At 38.8% G+C, this 15053-nt stretch overlaps 1 protein-coding gene across 6 annotated transcripts in view; it reads left to right on the plus strand.

The window, feature by feature from the left end:
• ARHGEF10 (Rho guanine nucleotide exchange factor 10) overlaps window positions 1–15053 on the plus strand; it is a 109061-nt gene that overhangs the window by 48220 nt on the left and 45788 nt on the right. For 5 of the 6 annotated variants that reach the window (XM_085574586.1, XM_085574588.1, XM_021551227.3 and 2 more), the window contains 5 exons: window positions 548–664; window positions 2566–2658; window positions 4072–4242; window positions 6137–6282; window positions 9007–9182. In XM_085574586.1, coding sequence (XP_085430712.1) covers window positions 548–664; window positions 2566–2658; window positions 4072–4242; window positions 6137–6282; window positions 9007–9182 — 703 coding nt within the window. The remainder of the gene's footprint in view (window positions 1–547; window positions 665–2565; window positions 2659–4071; window positions 4243–6136; window positions 6283–9006; window positions 9183–15053) is intronic. The other variant, XM_085574589.1, reaches the window with a different exon arrangement.

Below are 15053 nucleotides of genomic sequence, written 5' to 3' on the forward strand. Positions count from 1 at the left end.
CTTGTGACTTAAGTTAGGTAGTTTTAATGATATTGGATATGGAAAAGAGAGGGATGAAATTACCAAGAAGGCTATGGGTGGTGATCTTACCATTCCCATGACTGCTTGCAGGCCACACAATCTGTCTGCTTTTTTGGTAAGTCCTTAATAGCTGAAGTCAGGATGTGAAAGCCCTGGGACTTTGCTGATTCACTTAATCTGGAAGACAGGTAGTGAGATGATCAGGGGATCTCAGCTGTCAGTTTGAATCTCAGGGGATGTCCTTTGATTACTGATAGTCCTCAGGTTCTGCTCCAGTGTTCTAGCCAAGATTAATCAATTTCTGTAAATATATTTCTTGCCATTCACAGCTGTTATATCTTTCTGTTTCCAGCCTGTCTTCTACAGAAAGATTATTTTTGGTATTACCAGTATTTCTGTATATCCAGCACTAGGCCAAGCAAAGCCATTAGTTCTGAGTGAGTCCCTAACAGCCAGAGGTCTGTATAGCTGTGTTGGCAGAGGTCTTTTGTATTTTTAGTTAGGATTTGCCCTTTTTTCTTTTCAGTTTTCTAAATCTATGGTATTGGATGCATACAGTGAATACGTAAACAACTTCAGTACAGCAGTTGGGATTCTCAAGAAATCTTGTGCCACCAAGCCTGCCTTTTTAGACTTCTTAAAGGTTAGTTCATTCTTAAAATAGTTGTGCATGTGCAATAAATAAGAAAGCATGAGTTATAATCTGGGAGGAAATTTAACTGCTGATACTGTATATTGTCTCACTGGTTTTATGGACTTAAGGTCTGTTTTATGGATTTGGCACAAACAGACCCCAGAGGATGCCCTTCCAGTATTGTGCTTTTGGTATAGTAACATGCTGTTAGATCTGGGATGTATTTTGAAGTGCACAGTGGTTTTATTGTTATTCAAATCAGCTTATTGGTGTTTGCTTAACTTTATTTGTCTAAACATTAGGATTCTTCCATATCATGTGAGCTTCAAATTTTAGTTCACCGTATTAAGCCACTTTTTAATTTGGAATTTATTTTAATTCTAGTTTGTTTATTGTGTTGTGAGAAGTAGTGCAGCTGGATTTCCATTCTACAACAATTTCCCTGGATTTTGAAGATTGTGTTTCTGGCTTGGGGTTGAAATTGGTGATTTTTTTGCAGAATGCATACTACCCTGTTGCATATGATGTTTGTCATGACACGTATGGAGAACCTGGCACACAAAGTAGAAGTGCTGTGAATGCCGGGGGTTGACACCTTACAGACAGTGCATAGAATCCATTGCAAGGCTTTTGGGTTGTCTGTGACATTGCTGAGAGTCTCAAAGCTCAGCTTCTCTCATTCCCCAGGCATCCTGGATGGAGTTGTGCCTCTCAGAGATGGTCACCTTGTCAGGTCTGTTACAGTGGTCCAAAAAACAGTAAAAACTGGGTGTCTACTGCAACTCCTAGGTTGCCTAGAGAAGGGTTGCAGGGGTTTGCCTTCAGATCTTAAATTAACTAGCAACTTTTTGGAGTGTGGACAACTCTATGCAGGATGATACTTTGGAAGCCTCAAGCACCTTGAAAATCAGACTGTAGTGAGCATTTAGTCACATGTTAAACATGTTCTTCTGTTAAAAGCATGTTTTTCCAATAGAGACATAATGCACACCTCTCATCACTGCTGTTCAGGGCCACAATGTTTCTGCTTCCAGAAACACAGCCAAACTCTGATGACAGATGACCCTTTCCCTTTCCCTTTCCCTTTCCCTTTCCCTTTCCCTTTCCCTTTCCCTTTCCCTTTCCCTTCTTTCCCTTCTTTCCCTTCTTTCCCTTCTTTCCCTTCTTTCCCTTCTTTCCCTTCTTTCCCTTCTTTCCCTTCTTTCCCTTCTTTCCCTTCTTTCCCTTCTTTCCCTTCTTTCCCTTCTTTCCCTTCTTTCCCTTCTTTCCCTTCTTTCCCTTCTTTCCCTTCTTTCCCTTCTTTCCCTTCTTTCCCTTCTTTCCCTTCCTCTTTCCTCTCCAGCACAATGTTAGTTTAATATCATTTAGATTTATTTTGTTTTTAATATTGGGGATTTCTTCTAACCTTCCTATTTCTGGCCATTTCTGGCTTCTTTATACATGGAAAAGAAATTTGTCTAGTTTTATCTGCCATTCCTGGTAACTGAAATAATGGATTCTACATTTTTCTTTCCAAATATAAATCAACTTTTTTTTCCTTTGTTTCTTCTAATAAAGAAGATCAAAATCTCTGTTTGCATAGTACTGAGATGATTATGTTTTTCATAGATTTCCTCTTAAAAACCCATAGGTATGTTTTTGGATTTATTGGTGCTACATTGCTGGTGTGGCTTTATACCAGCTGTATTTATTTAAGGAGGATATTTCAGTTCAGTGGCAGGCCATCATTTTCATAGTGATGGGTTTTCTAAAAGATGTAATATTTTTAAATTAAGTCTTGATAGTAAATGGAATTCTTGCAGTGTTCCTATTATAATTAATGTAAGCAATGTAGAAGAATTTTTAAGAAATGTTTTCCTTTTGTTCTGTAACTGGTGGAAATGTGCTCATGTGGCTTTCTTGCATTGCAGCAGTGTCAGGAGTCAAGTCCTGATCGCATTACACTGTATGGTTTAATGATGAAACCTATCCAACGTTTTCCACAATTCATTCTACTATTGCAGGTAAATAATGTTTACAAAAGAGAGGCTCCTTTTGCATTCTTGCAGAGCTTTCCCTTGGGATTACATGGTAGCTATCTTCTGCTGTAGGATCTTGTTGCAGTGGAAGTGACCACTAGAACATGGGGAAATAAAGAGAAAATTTCAGTGCATTAAACATGCTGATCTTATAGTCTCATTGCAGGGATGGGCAGTAAGGGCCCTGCAGGAAAGCCTTAGTAAACTACATTTACTACAGATTACTTGCTAAGTAAACTATAGCTTATAAATTGTTTTCTAGTAAAGGTGTAGTTCAGATATGCTACTTGTTTATATCTGTTTGTTAGCTAGTAACACTTCAAAACGTGACTAGGAACTTTGTGGCATTACTTTCCATTGAAGAAAAAAACAAGAAGATTAAATTCATACCTTAGATAGTTTAGAATACATGTGAAATGCAGAACAACAATCCACTCTCTGACTACTTGGCTCACAGAACCTGCTAGAGTATGTTGCAGCTTCCTTCTGACCTGCAGAGTCTTGTTTCTTTTCCCATGGAAACTGTGGATTTGACAGGAGTCCTTGGGTCTCATGTCAACAGAGAGTGAAGCTGCAGAAAGAGCACAATTCCCCAGTATAGACCTGCTCCAGACAAATGTACTCTGTTTTTACCTCCTTCCAGACCACAGCAGATCTACCCCAGTAGCATTGCATGTTAGCTGTGTTCGCAGGTGCCAAGAGGACAGGCTTTGGGTTGAAAGTCTGGGAATTGCTGGGGGTAAAGGATCTGAGGTAGTCATGGAGAAAGCATGTGAATTGGAAGCCATAGTGAGAGTTTTTGAAATAGTAGGAACAATGAAGTTTATTATGGCAGGAAGATTTTTGAGTGCTCTGGGAGTGGAAACAAAGTGTAATTCAAACTGTCCCTACTTTATGCCTACAAAAGAGAAAGATTTGGAGGAGCTGTTGTGACCTTAATGAAGTAATGCCTCCTACTTTAGGAGGAATATACTGTCCGTGTTTTAATGAGGAGTAATAACAGTAATAGAGTAATAAGAGTAATAAAGTAATAATGGTAACAAAATAATAAAGATAATACAATATTATTATGACAGTAAATATCATTTAAAATCATTTATAGATGCATACATATTATAGTATAATACTGATTGCCAGATTGTTTAATATTATCTCTCATCTCTTAAATTTGTTCTTTAAATAAGAATGTATGTGATCCCATTCAGTATATTTTAAAAGAATTACTAAGATATTTGGGGAGTTAAGCAATGTGCTGTCTGAATATTCATTAGGTGTTTATTGGTCTTATTCTTTACTAGTACTCAAGAATGTAGTTGTAACTGTACATTCCATAATCTTTGGAACCTGACTTTGAAAAAAAATCTGATGTTTTTTTTTTTGTTTTATAATACCCCTCAGGATATGTTGAAGAACACTAGTAAAGGACATCCTGACAGATTACCTCTACAGATGGCTCTTACAGAACTTGAGACACTGGCAGAGAAGTTAAATGAAAGGAAAAGGGATGCAGATCAGCGCTGTGAAATAAAACAAATAGCAAAAGCAATGAATGAACGTTATCTGAACAAGGTAAGGAAAGTAGGAAAGTATAATGGAAATAGAAGAGTCAGTTTCTGGGCCTTGAGTAATCTTTACAACAGACACCAAAGAGACAGCTATGTTGTTTTTTTCTTTAGAGATAACTACATGGGGTCGTTCTAGTGGTAGATGTGAGATGTGACCTGCCTCTGAGACTGAACAGGCTCACCACTGTGTGCTGGAATAAGCAACACACTGAACTTGCCTCAGCAGTATTGGGGCATAAATGCTTCAATTATTGCTTTTGTGAAGCTTCAGGTTATTAGTGGGGATATGCTGAAGGAATGGGGTTGTTTTTGGAGATACAAAAAAGCACATCTTTTAGGAAAGCAATAGTCAACCAGAAAACGCTTGTTTAAGCTATTTACCAGGAATTGAATACTGAATTTCTTTTCATACTGGAACAGCATTTCCATTCTAAGTGCATTAGAAGATGGATTCAGACATTTTATTTTCTTTTCTAGTTCTCATAATCCTGCTTCTTGAAGCAGCTATTACTCATCTGCAAATAGTTCCAAGACAAAGATTGTGCTTTTGAAGAGGTAGCCCAGGTTACCTTTTGTCAGTTGATATTGATTGCAAGATTTTGTGTGTTACGCAGTGGGGAATTCATTGATATATGCATGGGCTGTCACTCCAAATCTCACAGGGTCCCACAGGCCTTGTGTGTTAATATTACGGAATCAGCTGAGTTGGGAGGGACCCATGTGGATCATAAAGTCTAACTCATGTCTCTGCACAAGACCAGTCCTGAGAGTCACACCAAGTACCTGAATGTGTCCAAATGCTTCTTGAACTATGTCAGGCCTGGGGCTTTGAGCACTACCCTGGGGAGCCTGTTCAGTGCCCAAGCACCCTCTGGGTGACGAACCCTCCCCTCACAAGGAAGCTGTATACTGCAGAGAGATCTCCCCTCTGTCTCCCCTTCTCCAGACTGAACAGACCGAGTGACCTCAGTCACTCCTCATACAGCTTACCCTCCAGGCCTTTCACCATCCTTGAGGCCATCCTTTGGGCTCTAATAGCTTAATATCTTTCTTACATTGCGGCACCCAAAACTGCACACAATATTCAGATGAGGCCAGTGCAGAGCAGAGTGGGACAATCTCCTCCCTTGCCTAGGTGGTAATGCTGGGTCTGATGCACCCCAGGACATGGTTGGCCCTCCTGGGCCTGTCTGTTTGCATATACGGTTTTGGAACAATGCCAGCCAGGGTGAAATAGATGGTGAAAGAGGTGGTTGAGTAGAAAATTAGTGAGGTACGGAGAATTTTATTCTGTTGGACGCTATGGAGATGTGCTTGATATGTAAGGGATTGGTTCATGCTTGCACACAGTGGCTGATCCTCAGCCCTTGAAGGCAAATGTCATTTGCAATTTACATGCCAAGAATCTCTTGGAGGTGTCATCTTCTCCACAGTCTGTGACACCCTGCCAGCTGCACTCCTCAGCTCTGTGAGCCCAGGGGGACAGAGCAGGCTAAGCACACATCCTCCTCACACTCTGGCCTCCCAATCTGGGCATCTGGAATCATGTGTAGGTCTTCAGTGGACTATGAAAGAAGAAACTAAGGAAGGAAGTCACAGAAATTGTGGAAGGAATATTTTTTTTTTGCCAAGAAGCCTTTATCAGTGTGGAAGATTCCCAGAGCAGCCATGGTCTACATTAAGTTGCAAAGCCCTTTAAGTCCACATGGATGACAGCAGAAGTTACTATTTCTCTAAATCAAAAGCAGATTAATAAAGAGACCTAATTACCTTGGCAAATCCACCTGCAATCACTTGTGCTAGGATGGCATGTGACAACCCATTGTTTTTGCTTTTTGTGTGCTGGATGTTGGAAGCACTGTGTGTAATATGCAATGCTGATTGTTTTCAAAATCCAGCTACTCAGCAGTGGAAACAGATACCTCATACGGACTGATGATATGGTTGAGACAGTTTATAATGACAAAGGAGAAATTATCAAAACCAAAGAACGGCGACTTTTCATGTTAAATGATGTGCTGATGTGTGCAACAGTAAATATACGGTAAGATTTAACTTATATTTTTTAAATTATCATTTGAACTTCAGGTGGAAAAAAATGACACTTAATGAATTTCTTTTGTATTGTTGTGTTTACTGTGGCTAATGGTTTCTAGGAGCAGTCATAATAAATGGATAGCTAGCTTTGTTATAGTCCTCCAAATTGCTGGCTGATATTTGGAAGTTCTAGAATAAATTTGTAAGAAAATTATATCAGTTGGAGATTACAGATGGAAATGCTCTATAGTGTCTTGCTATTGCTGTGTATTTGTGCTTAGTGGAATACAGGCATGCCAGGGTAAGACTTTTTTCTCTTCTTCCTTAAATTCCAATTGTAGCACACACAAATTTGTAACTTGACACAATTTGTGAAGTAAATACCACCCTCTGCAAAACAAACAACCTCCAACAAACAAACAAACAAAACCCATAAAGGTAATGCAGGTTGCCAGAACAAACCTGGAACTTGCTAACAAAGTCCCAGATGGGGAAGGTTTGTTATCTCTGAGATCAAAAATTGAAGGATTAAAGGTTAAATGCTTTGAAAAAGATATTTTTTCATAGGTCCTTCTGTGCTTTTGCTGGCTGTAATTATTACTGTTACTAAATGCCTTTGTGTGCCAAGGTTGTGTTTATATGTCATTTATATGTTGCTTGTATCATAAGTTGTTTTATGTAATGGTACATTCTGACAATGAAAATGTGGATTGTTAAAATCTGCCAAGAACAGCTTTTCTTAAGCATAATATGAGTTAATATCTTAATTCATTAATGAAGTATGAATCCTGTACATATATTTCTAAGTGTGTGATTGTGTGGTCTCATGTCCATGTGAGTGAGAAGTGCCATGTGATAGCTACACTTTAGAAAATTAACAAGCTCATGGCAATTATCCTGTGGTCCTTTTCTTTGCAAATTCTTTACTTTCTTAGTAACACTTGAATATTATTTTTGCTATTCATATTTTATCTTCTTTCATACCAGTAAAGTCTTGGATTTTATGTATTTGTACTTGAAGTAGCAAAGTGCAGTCTGTTTTTGTTTTCTGTGTTAAAAGTTCATGATCATGCCAAGTCTCTGACCCTCTGAGGGTCATGTCTTCTGTAAAAGTCTGTATCTTTTTCAAGCCATAGAAAATTCCTCTGTAACTGTGGCATTCACATACCCTCTGAGCAGAGAGAGACTTAGTTTTCTCAGGATTTCTTCTGAGAGAAGCTGTGAGAGAAGCAGAGTAAAGAGAATAAATGATTATCTCATTCACTGCTCCTGTGTTTGTGCTCCTGTGGAATGTGGTATGGAGATTGTTTACCCAAGGGGATTGCTTGATTGGATTCTGGTGATGGTGTTTTGTATTCATTGACCAAATGGATCCATGTGTGTGTCAGGACTCTCAGGAGAGAGTCACAGGTTTTTCTTATTAGTGATATAGCTGGTTAGTGATAGTTGTTGTTAGTGTAATATAGTATAATGTAGTATAATTAATTAATTAGCCTTCTGAAATCATTGGAGTCCTGCACATCATTCTTCCCGTGCATTGGGCTTCCTCGCACTGATAGTGGATCCTAGGCACCTGGGACATTTGAGCGTTCCTGGTTTGTAAAAGATAGAAATTTTTACAGATGACACAACCCTCAGGTCTTCCTTTGCACACAGTGTAGATGACCAGCAGGAGCTGGTGGCCTGACTCTGAAGTAACAGCAGTTGGATGGGGTGGATGCTATCCCTAGTGACTGAATAACTGTGTCCTGCCTGGTTTTTTTGTTTTTTTTTTTTGTTTGTTTTGTTTCTTCTGAGCTAGGTCAACAATTTATAAATATTTACTTAAATTGTGGCAGTTGTGTTCTTTGTTCATACTTGCTTCCTCATTGAAACAAAAGTCTGCGTTGCAGATAGGTAGCTGACTAGCTCAATTTCAGCATTTAGCTCCTGTTCTCAATAAATGCATTTTACTGATTTCTCTCAAGCATTTGACTTCTGCATTTCAATCATTCTTCCTGTGAAATAAACCTTTTTTGTTCACTTTAACATCTCTTTTGTCCTTTTTAGTAAATGTTTGTTACATGTTCTTGGATGGGAATAAGGGAGTGAAGGAAACAAAGTAAAATTAGTGTTGATGTCATTTATATTCCTAATGAGCTTCCTCAGTGTGCTCTTTCCTCTGAAATGCCTGTTGTGATACACGCTTCTTAAGCAGCAGCTCAGGCAGGATTACTATTGGAAGCCGCAGCAGTTGTAGAGGTCTGCTGTACAGAACAGTCTGGGCTGTGGGGCTTGGCAGAAATGTTGGCTTGTCAGCCCTTCGGTTGTCCTTCCTGTTGCCAGCACTCATTCAAAGGTCCCATCATCTGTAACATAGGAGTTAGGGCCCAAAAAGAAGTGTTTCAAAAAATCAGGAAAATGTGGAGCCAAAGTATAGTCCCAAGCACTTGTATTAGGATTTCAGAACACATATTGATCTTAAAAGATGGTCATTTACGTTTTGCTATAGAAATGTAAGGACTGTTGTTGGCAGTCCTGTGGTGTTTGCAGACAAGATTATCTGCATCTGCATGGCTGCTATTTGCACGCTGAGAAAGGTCAGTCACAAAAATCAGCCAGATGCATGTATTTCTTTTAAGTTGTGCACTGTACTGCAGCTGATAAACAGCAGATTTTAGAAGATAAAATAATAAATAGGATGCCCTGAAACACAGTTGCTTGTCACAGCAATAATTTGTGCATCTTCCAGCTCTTCCTATGAAAGCAGCGGCACCATGACAACTGGCCAGAGGTATTTATTGAAGTGGAGTGTACCGCTGGGACAAGTGGACGTCATAGAGTATGGCAGCAGTGAAGGCCAAGGAGACAACTGCAGGTTCCCACCACAGTTCTCTGCTGAAAATGTCATCATTAACTCTAAGCCAAGTAAGTGACAGAAGTTACTGACTTTTACAGACTACTTTTGAAATTCAATGGGCTACTGAAAACAAAGGAAAGCATTTTGTCCATGAAGATTTCTGTAACATGAAGAGCAGTAAAGCCTCTTTCTTTGGAAACAGAATACATAAAGTGACAGCCAGGCTCCTGCCTTCCTTGCAACATGAATTACTTTTATTTGTTGTATTTTAGAATTTTATGCATGAATGAGTAAAGAGTTTTAAAGCATGAGAGTGTGCAGACGTGCAAGAATGTGGGTTTGATGTGGTGCGCCAGTGGTCTCATGGTTGCTGGTTCTGCCTTTGTTCTTTATCCCATAGTTAGAAGAACAAGGAAAAGAGCAAAGAAGTTTTTCTTGATAGAGATGATCAAGCAACCCTGTTGCTGTGATTAAGTCTGGACACAAAGTCTGGTTACTGCAGGGTAGACTTTACTCACTTCTCTCAGGCCCATGGTATCTTTCTCTTCAAACTAGTGCTTCAGAAAAAAAACCTTAATGAATGTCTTTGAAACTATATGTTAATAGGTAATTTCCTCCTAACCTCTCTTCAAAAATGACCTCAAACTCTGAAGTTTACAAATTCTTCTGTCCTAGCTAAGCCCCCCTACAAGTCTGCCAACTGCCTTCAAGAGAAATACGAATTTTAAGACTTTACTTTTTAGCCAGATGTACATGCATAAGGAGTTCTTTTTATATCCCGCTTATTGCCTAAATATTGTAATATTAAATGCATTTACTATCTCTAGATTGTTATTTGATTTGTATTCATGGATTATGATTCACATAGATTTCAGTGCTGTAGGCGTTATTTCACACTACATGTATTTAATATTGCACCCTTGGCTTAATGAATTTTCCCACAGTTGTGCTGTAAGAAGGCATAAATGCTGGAGCATCAATACAGCATTTACTACCCCCTGTATTCTCCAGGATGGTTCTTGTCAGGTCTCCTTGCTCCTCCCTTTGGATATAGCTCCAGAATTTTTTATGGGCACTTATGTCTTTATTTCAAGGATGACTTAATTCTTGTGACTGCTTTTGAGCAATAATGGACTATTTAGTGAATGAGATTAAAGCCTTTATCTTAAAATTTACCAGCTGCTGTATGCATAACCCTGAGAAAATTATATAAAGAAGTGTATTTCTTAGAACTGGGGTTCTGTTTTGTAGGTGAGTGTAGGAGGAACAGATAGTTGAGTACTCTTACTAAGATCTTGTGCAGCAGTTTCACAGCTGATAAGACCAAATTTTTGCATATCAGCATGGTCATATGGGGAAGAAAAGCATGAGGGAAGAAACAAAAACTCCTGACCAGTCATGTAGAACTTACTTGAACCTCTTGGCTTTTGAGGTTTTTCAGCTTCATCATATTTGGTGACAAAATCAGACAAAAAAAAAAAAAGAAATTACTTTGTGCATCATTTATAAATCAACCTTCAGGTTAAATGGTACTCTGTAGGTAAAATGTGATCGGAACTAATTTTTCTTTTGGTAAGCTCTGTTATATTAATTCAGTCTTCTAATAAAAAGGATCAAAAGATAAGAAATAAAAAAATACTGAAAAAATCCTCCCTCTTATTCAATCAAACTTTTCTGCCGAATGATCCAACTAAATTGAATATTAAAAAACATGAAAGAGGAGCATCATAGCCTTGTTTTTGCATATACTACTGTGTTTGCACTAGCTGTTGCTCTGATTGCAGAATTGTGTTCTTGTGAGGGTTACTGGTTATTAGTTACATTTCCCTTATCATTGCACTTTTTTTCTCCACCAAAACCTTTTCTGTGAGTAGGTAGCTGTCATAATTGTATCTTGCTGTTTATTATTGACTAAATGCAATTGGTGCTTCCGGTTTTCTATAATGTTGCAAGAAAAAGCAGTTTTGTCTAAAGATGCAAACTTTACTTTGGGTGCTGAATTAATAGCTAAATTTGAATTAATCTTGTAGAGCCTGTAATATGCCACTGAAAGGTTGAAGTATTTTATGAGTATGTACAAATCAAGGGCATGCTTCAGTACTGTTCTAAGATGAAAAGCAAGGGCTGTGTGAACTTGGTTTTCACTTGGCAAAATCATTAATTGGCAGTTTTCTACCCCACTGAGCTTTGTTCAGCAGTCTTTTGTCTTTGGATTCTACAGAAGAACACATTTAGGGGCTGTTTTTTGGTTTTAAACAATTTTTTTTTTTTGTTTTAAGCCATTTAACCAAGTATTTTGGTAGGAAAAACTGTGTGGCCTGAGGGTGTATGGGGCAAAGGAAAATTTTACTTGAGTATATTCTGCTATACTGTCCTGTCCTTGATGTACTCTTGCCTTGTTCCTGTTGTTCTCCCCTAGCACCAGCAGTAGACTAAGTTATCATAATTACAAACATGAAGAGGGATTTAAGTCTTAGCTGTTTGGCAGGGTCCTCTATTTGTACGATTCTAATATGTTTTCTTGTGGAATGTAATCATAATGTGTGTTTGCCTCCTGCAGTCATAACCAATAACATTTCACAATCTCAGTCTTCAGGAAAAACATACTTCTCTCAGCAAATTAGTCAAAGTTCTGTTTCATGTATTAGGGTTAGTCTTGCTTGAAAGTCTGTATGGCTCTCTGGCACCCCAGACAGACAATTTTTGTGGAAGAAGTTATTTAATTATGTGTGCCAAAAAGTGTAATGTGTTAATTTTCTTTGTAGAACTATTGGCAGAAAGATGCGAGATAGAGTTTTTCCCCTGGTAAATCCATGTATTGTTTCTGGTAGGCTGTTGCTGTTCTCTTCACCCCAGTTAGTCCATGTGCAGAAGCACTGACAGTGCCATAGTATGGAAAAGTTGAATTTATATAGGAAGAGGGGAATGTTTTCAGTGGGAACAGAAATTTGTGTGTTCTCGTTTTTTATTTACATGCACTGGTAAGAAATTCACCTCCCTCACCTGGCTGGTGGTGCTGTACCTGATGGCTCTCAGGACATGGCTGGACCTCCTGGCTGCCAGAGCACTGCTGACCCATATTCAACTTGCCACTGACAAGGATCCCCAGATTTCTTTCTGTGTGGCTGCTCTCCTGTGTCTGTGCTCAGTCTGTTTGTACGTTTAGGGATGCCTTATCCTATGTGCAGAATCCAGCACTTGCCTTTGTTGAACTTCCCATGGTTGGTGATTGCCCAACCCTATAGTTTGTCAAGGTTTCTCTGCAGGATCTCTCTGCCTTCCAGGGATTTGGCAGCTCCTCCCAATTTAGTGTCATTGATAAAATTCTTATTTTTCCTTGGAGTTGTTAATGAAGACATTGAGGAGAACTGAACCTAAAATGAGGCGCTGGGAAACCCCAGTAGCGACAGGTCACCAGTCTGGTGCTACCACACTATAAGCAACCCTTTGTGCCTGACCCGTGAGCCAGTTTCTCACCCATCACATGATGTGTGTTTATCCAGCAGTATGCTGAACATTTTGAGGCCTGTGAGAAGCCTCAGATCAATAGCTTTACTGAAATCCACAGTTCACATCAACTGGCTTCCCTGATCAACTACCTGGGTTGGGTTGCTTTTTCATAAAAGGAAATTAGGTTTCTTAAACAGAACTCCAACTTCATGAACTTGTTCTGGCTGGGACCAATGACTGTGTTGTCTTTCGGGTGTTTTTCACTAGCTCCAGAATAACCCTTGTAACTTTGCCAGACACTGAAGTGAGACTGACGGGCTTGTAGTTACCACAGTCATCCTTCTTGCCTTGGGACAATGTTGTCAGGTTGCAGTTGACTGGAGCCTCTTCAGATTCCCTATTGGGTTGAATATGTGGAAAGATGGCATCAAGAAAGTTCAACACTACCTGTAGTTTTACAATAAAAAAAAGGATGGATGAAACCACAGTCAGTACAGCTTGTTTTTAATATGTCATTGATATTAAATATTATGAATACTTAAAAATATATAAATAGTATAGTCAAAGGGCAAATTTGTAACTTCTTACAAAACATTCAGTGTTACCCCTCTAAAAGAATCAGAAGATAACTTTTTTCTTGCAATTCATCCATATATACATAAAATTATTGCAAATATGTGTATTTCACTGCCTTTTAATTGGGACTATAAGAATGGAAGTCAAATATACTGGCCAGAGTTTCATTTTCTCAGACTTCTGGCACATGAGTTATGAGTTTGCAGCACTTCATGCAAACTATTGATGTGTTGGGAACTGTGGTTTGTGCTGAGGCAAATGCTGGTTTGGATGCCACAGGAATCACCCCCAGTTGCCTGTTCTTGGGTCCCCAAGAATAAAAAGGATGAATGAGAAGTTTCTCACAGGGCTTTTATTCAAGAAGACCAGACTAGAGAGGCTCTGTAGAACCAGAGGGTTCTACACCCAGACATGGCTAGGCATCCTGCCATGTCTGGTTGGGAAACCAGTATCTGCAGCAGTGTTCTGCTCTGATCATGTTGATTAAGAGACACAGGCAGCATAGACAGTTACTTAAGCAAAGAAACATCCATTTGAGCAATATTTCTAAAGGCTGAAAGGGGAAATGAGCAGACCCGTCTGTACTATAGATCCATACAGTGATGAGCATTGAAGAAAACAATGACATCAAAAATCAGGTTAGTATGCCTATGGCTGCATTTTTATGTAATTTTTTTTTTTAACAGGTTTACAGTTTGTAACTGAGAGCAAAGCTCAGCAGTGCTAAACCATGGCTGTTCCCCTTTCTCATTCAGAGTTCCAGGGATACATTTGTACTCTGTTTCCACTTGATTGTGTTCTTGATCTCTGTGGGGTTTGTTTACTGTCAAATATAGTAGTGACATGATGCTGAAGTGCAGAAATTATTCCTCTCTTCCAAGTTTCCTTCTGCTTGATGCAGTCACTGTGTAGGCCTCTGAGTGTTGCCAAGGAAACAGGGAGGGATGTATGATGGGCTAGAGTGTGCACTTGTTTCTGTCAATGTGTTGCTCAGTGGAATGACATCTCTTTTCAAAAATGAAGAGTGCTGCTGTGATAACCATTGCCATTAAAGCTGGGCTTTTCTGCAGGTTTGTCTAATGAGAGATACAGAATTGGGGAAGAAAAAAAAAAGTCAGCTTTATGATCCCTCTAAGGCACAGCAATAGTAATACAATATCCAGAGCAAGCAAAACTAATATTAAGTGAAATATCAACTCCAACATTGGTGATAAGATTTTAGAAAGAAAGATGGCATGACTTGCTAATTGAACTAGCTTTTGTCTCAATTAAATATATAAAGATTAATAATGTAGGGCTTTATTTTAAAGTTAATGTTATTGAAGACAATACTGTGCACTAAATGAGATTTAATATGTGTATAAATGTAAATTGTCACTGATATATACAAAAAAAAGACCAAATAGTTTAAATAAATCTAGTGCCAAAAAGCCTGTTCATCTGAGTAAATGAATTGACATTAAATAGTTGACTTTGTTAAGCAGACATAAGTTTCTATCTAGTGGATTAGGCAAGGATAAATTTAGGTGTTACATGCTTGTCTCATCTATGCAGGATGAGATTCTTCTCTTTGCTTTTTGTATTTTTATAGCGATTATAGGATTTGTCGTCCACTTCCTATAAACCTTGTTCTGTGTTGCTAGGGATCTCATCCACATCATGGCACAGAGTAGTAAAATTATTAGAAACCCAGCTGGTGTGTATGAAAGAGGGAGGTGAGCTCTTTACAGTGCCATTTCCACATGAGTTGTTATAGTCTGGTGGAGGCTCCAGTATAAACCTCTGTCAGCTCAGACAGTTTACAACTGCCTGCACACCTGTCTTAGGACCCCTGCAGTACTTTCATTGTTTAAATGCCTTCACACGTGTACTTTCATTTCCCGTTTATATCAGTCTTTGTCTTTTTGCACCCA

Source organism: Lonchura striata, chromosome 3 (assembly GCF_050655825.1).
Source record: "Lonchura striata isolate lonStrDom1 chromosome 3, ASM5065582v1, whole genome shotgun sequence".
Taxonomy (NCBI): domain Eukaryota; kingdom Metazoa; phylum Chordata; class Aves; order Passeriformes; family Estrildidae; genus Lonchura; species Lonchura striata.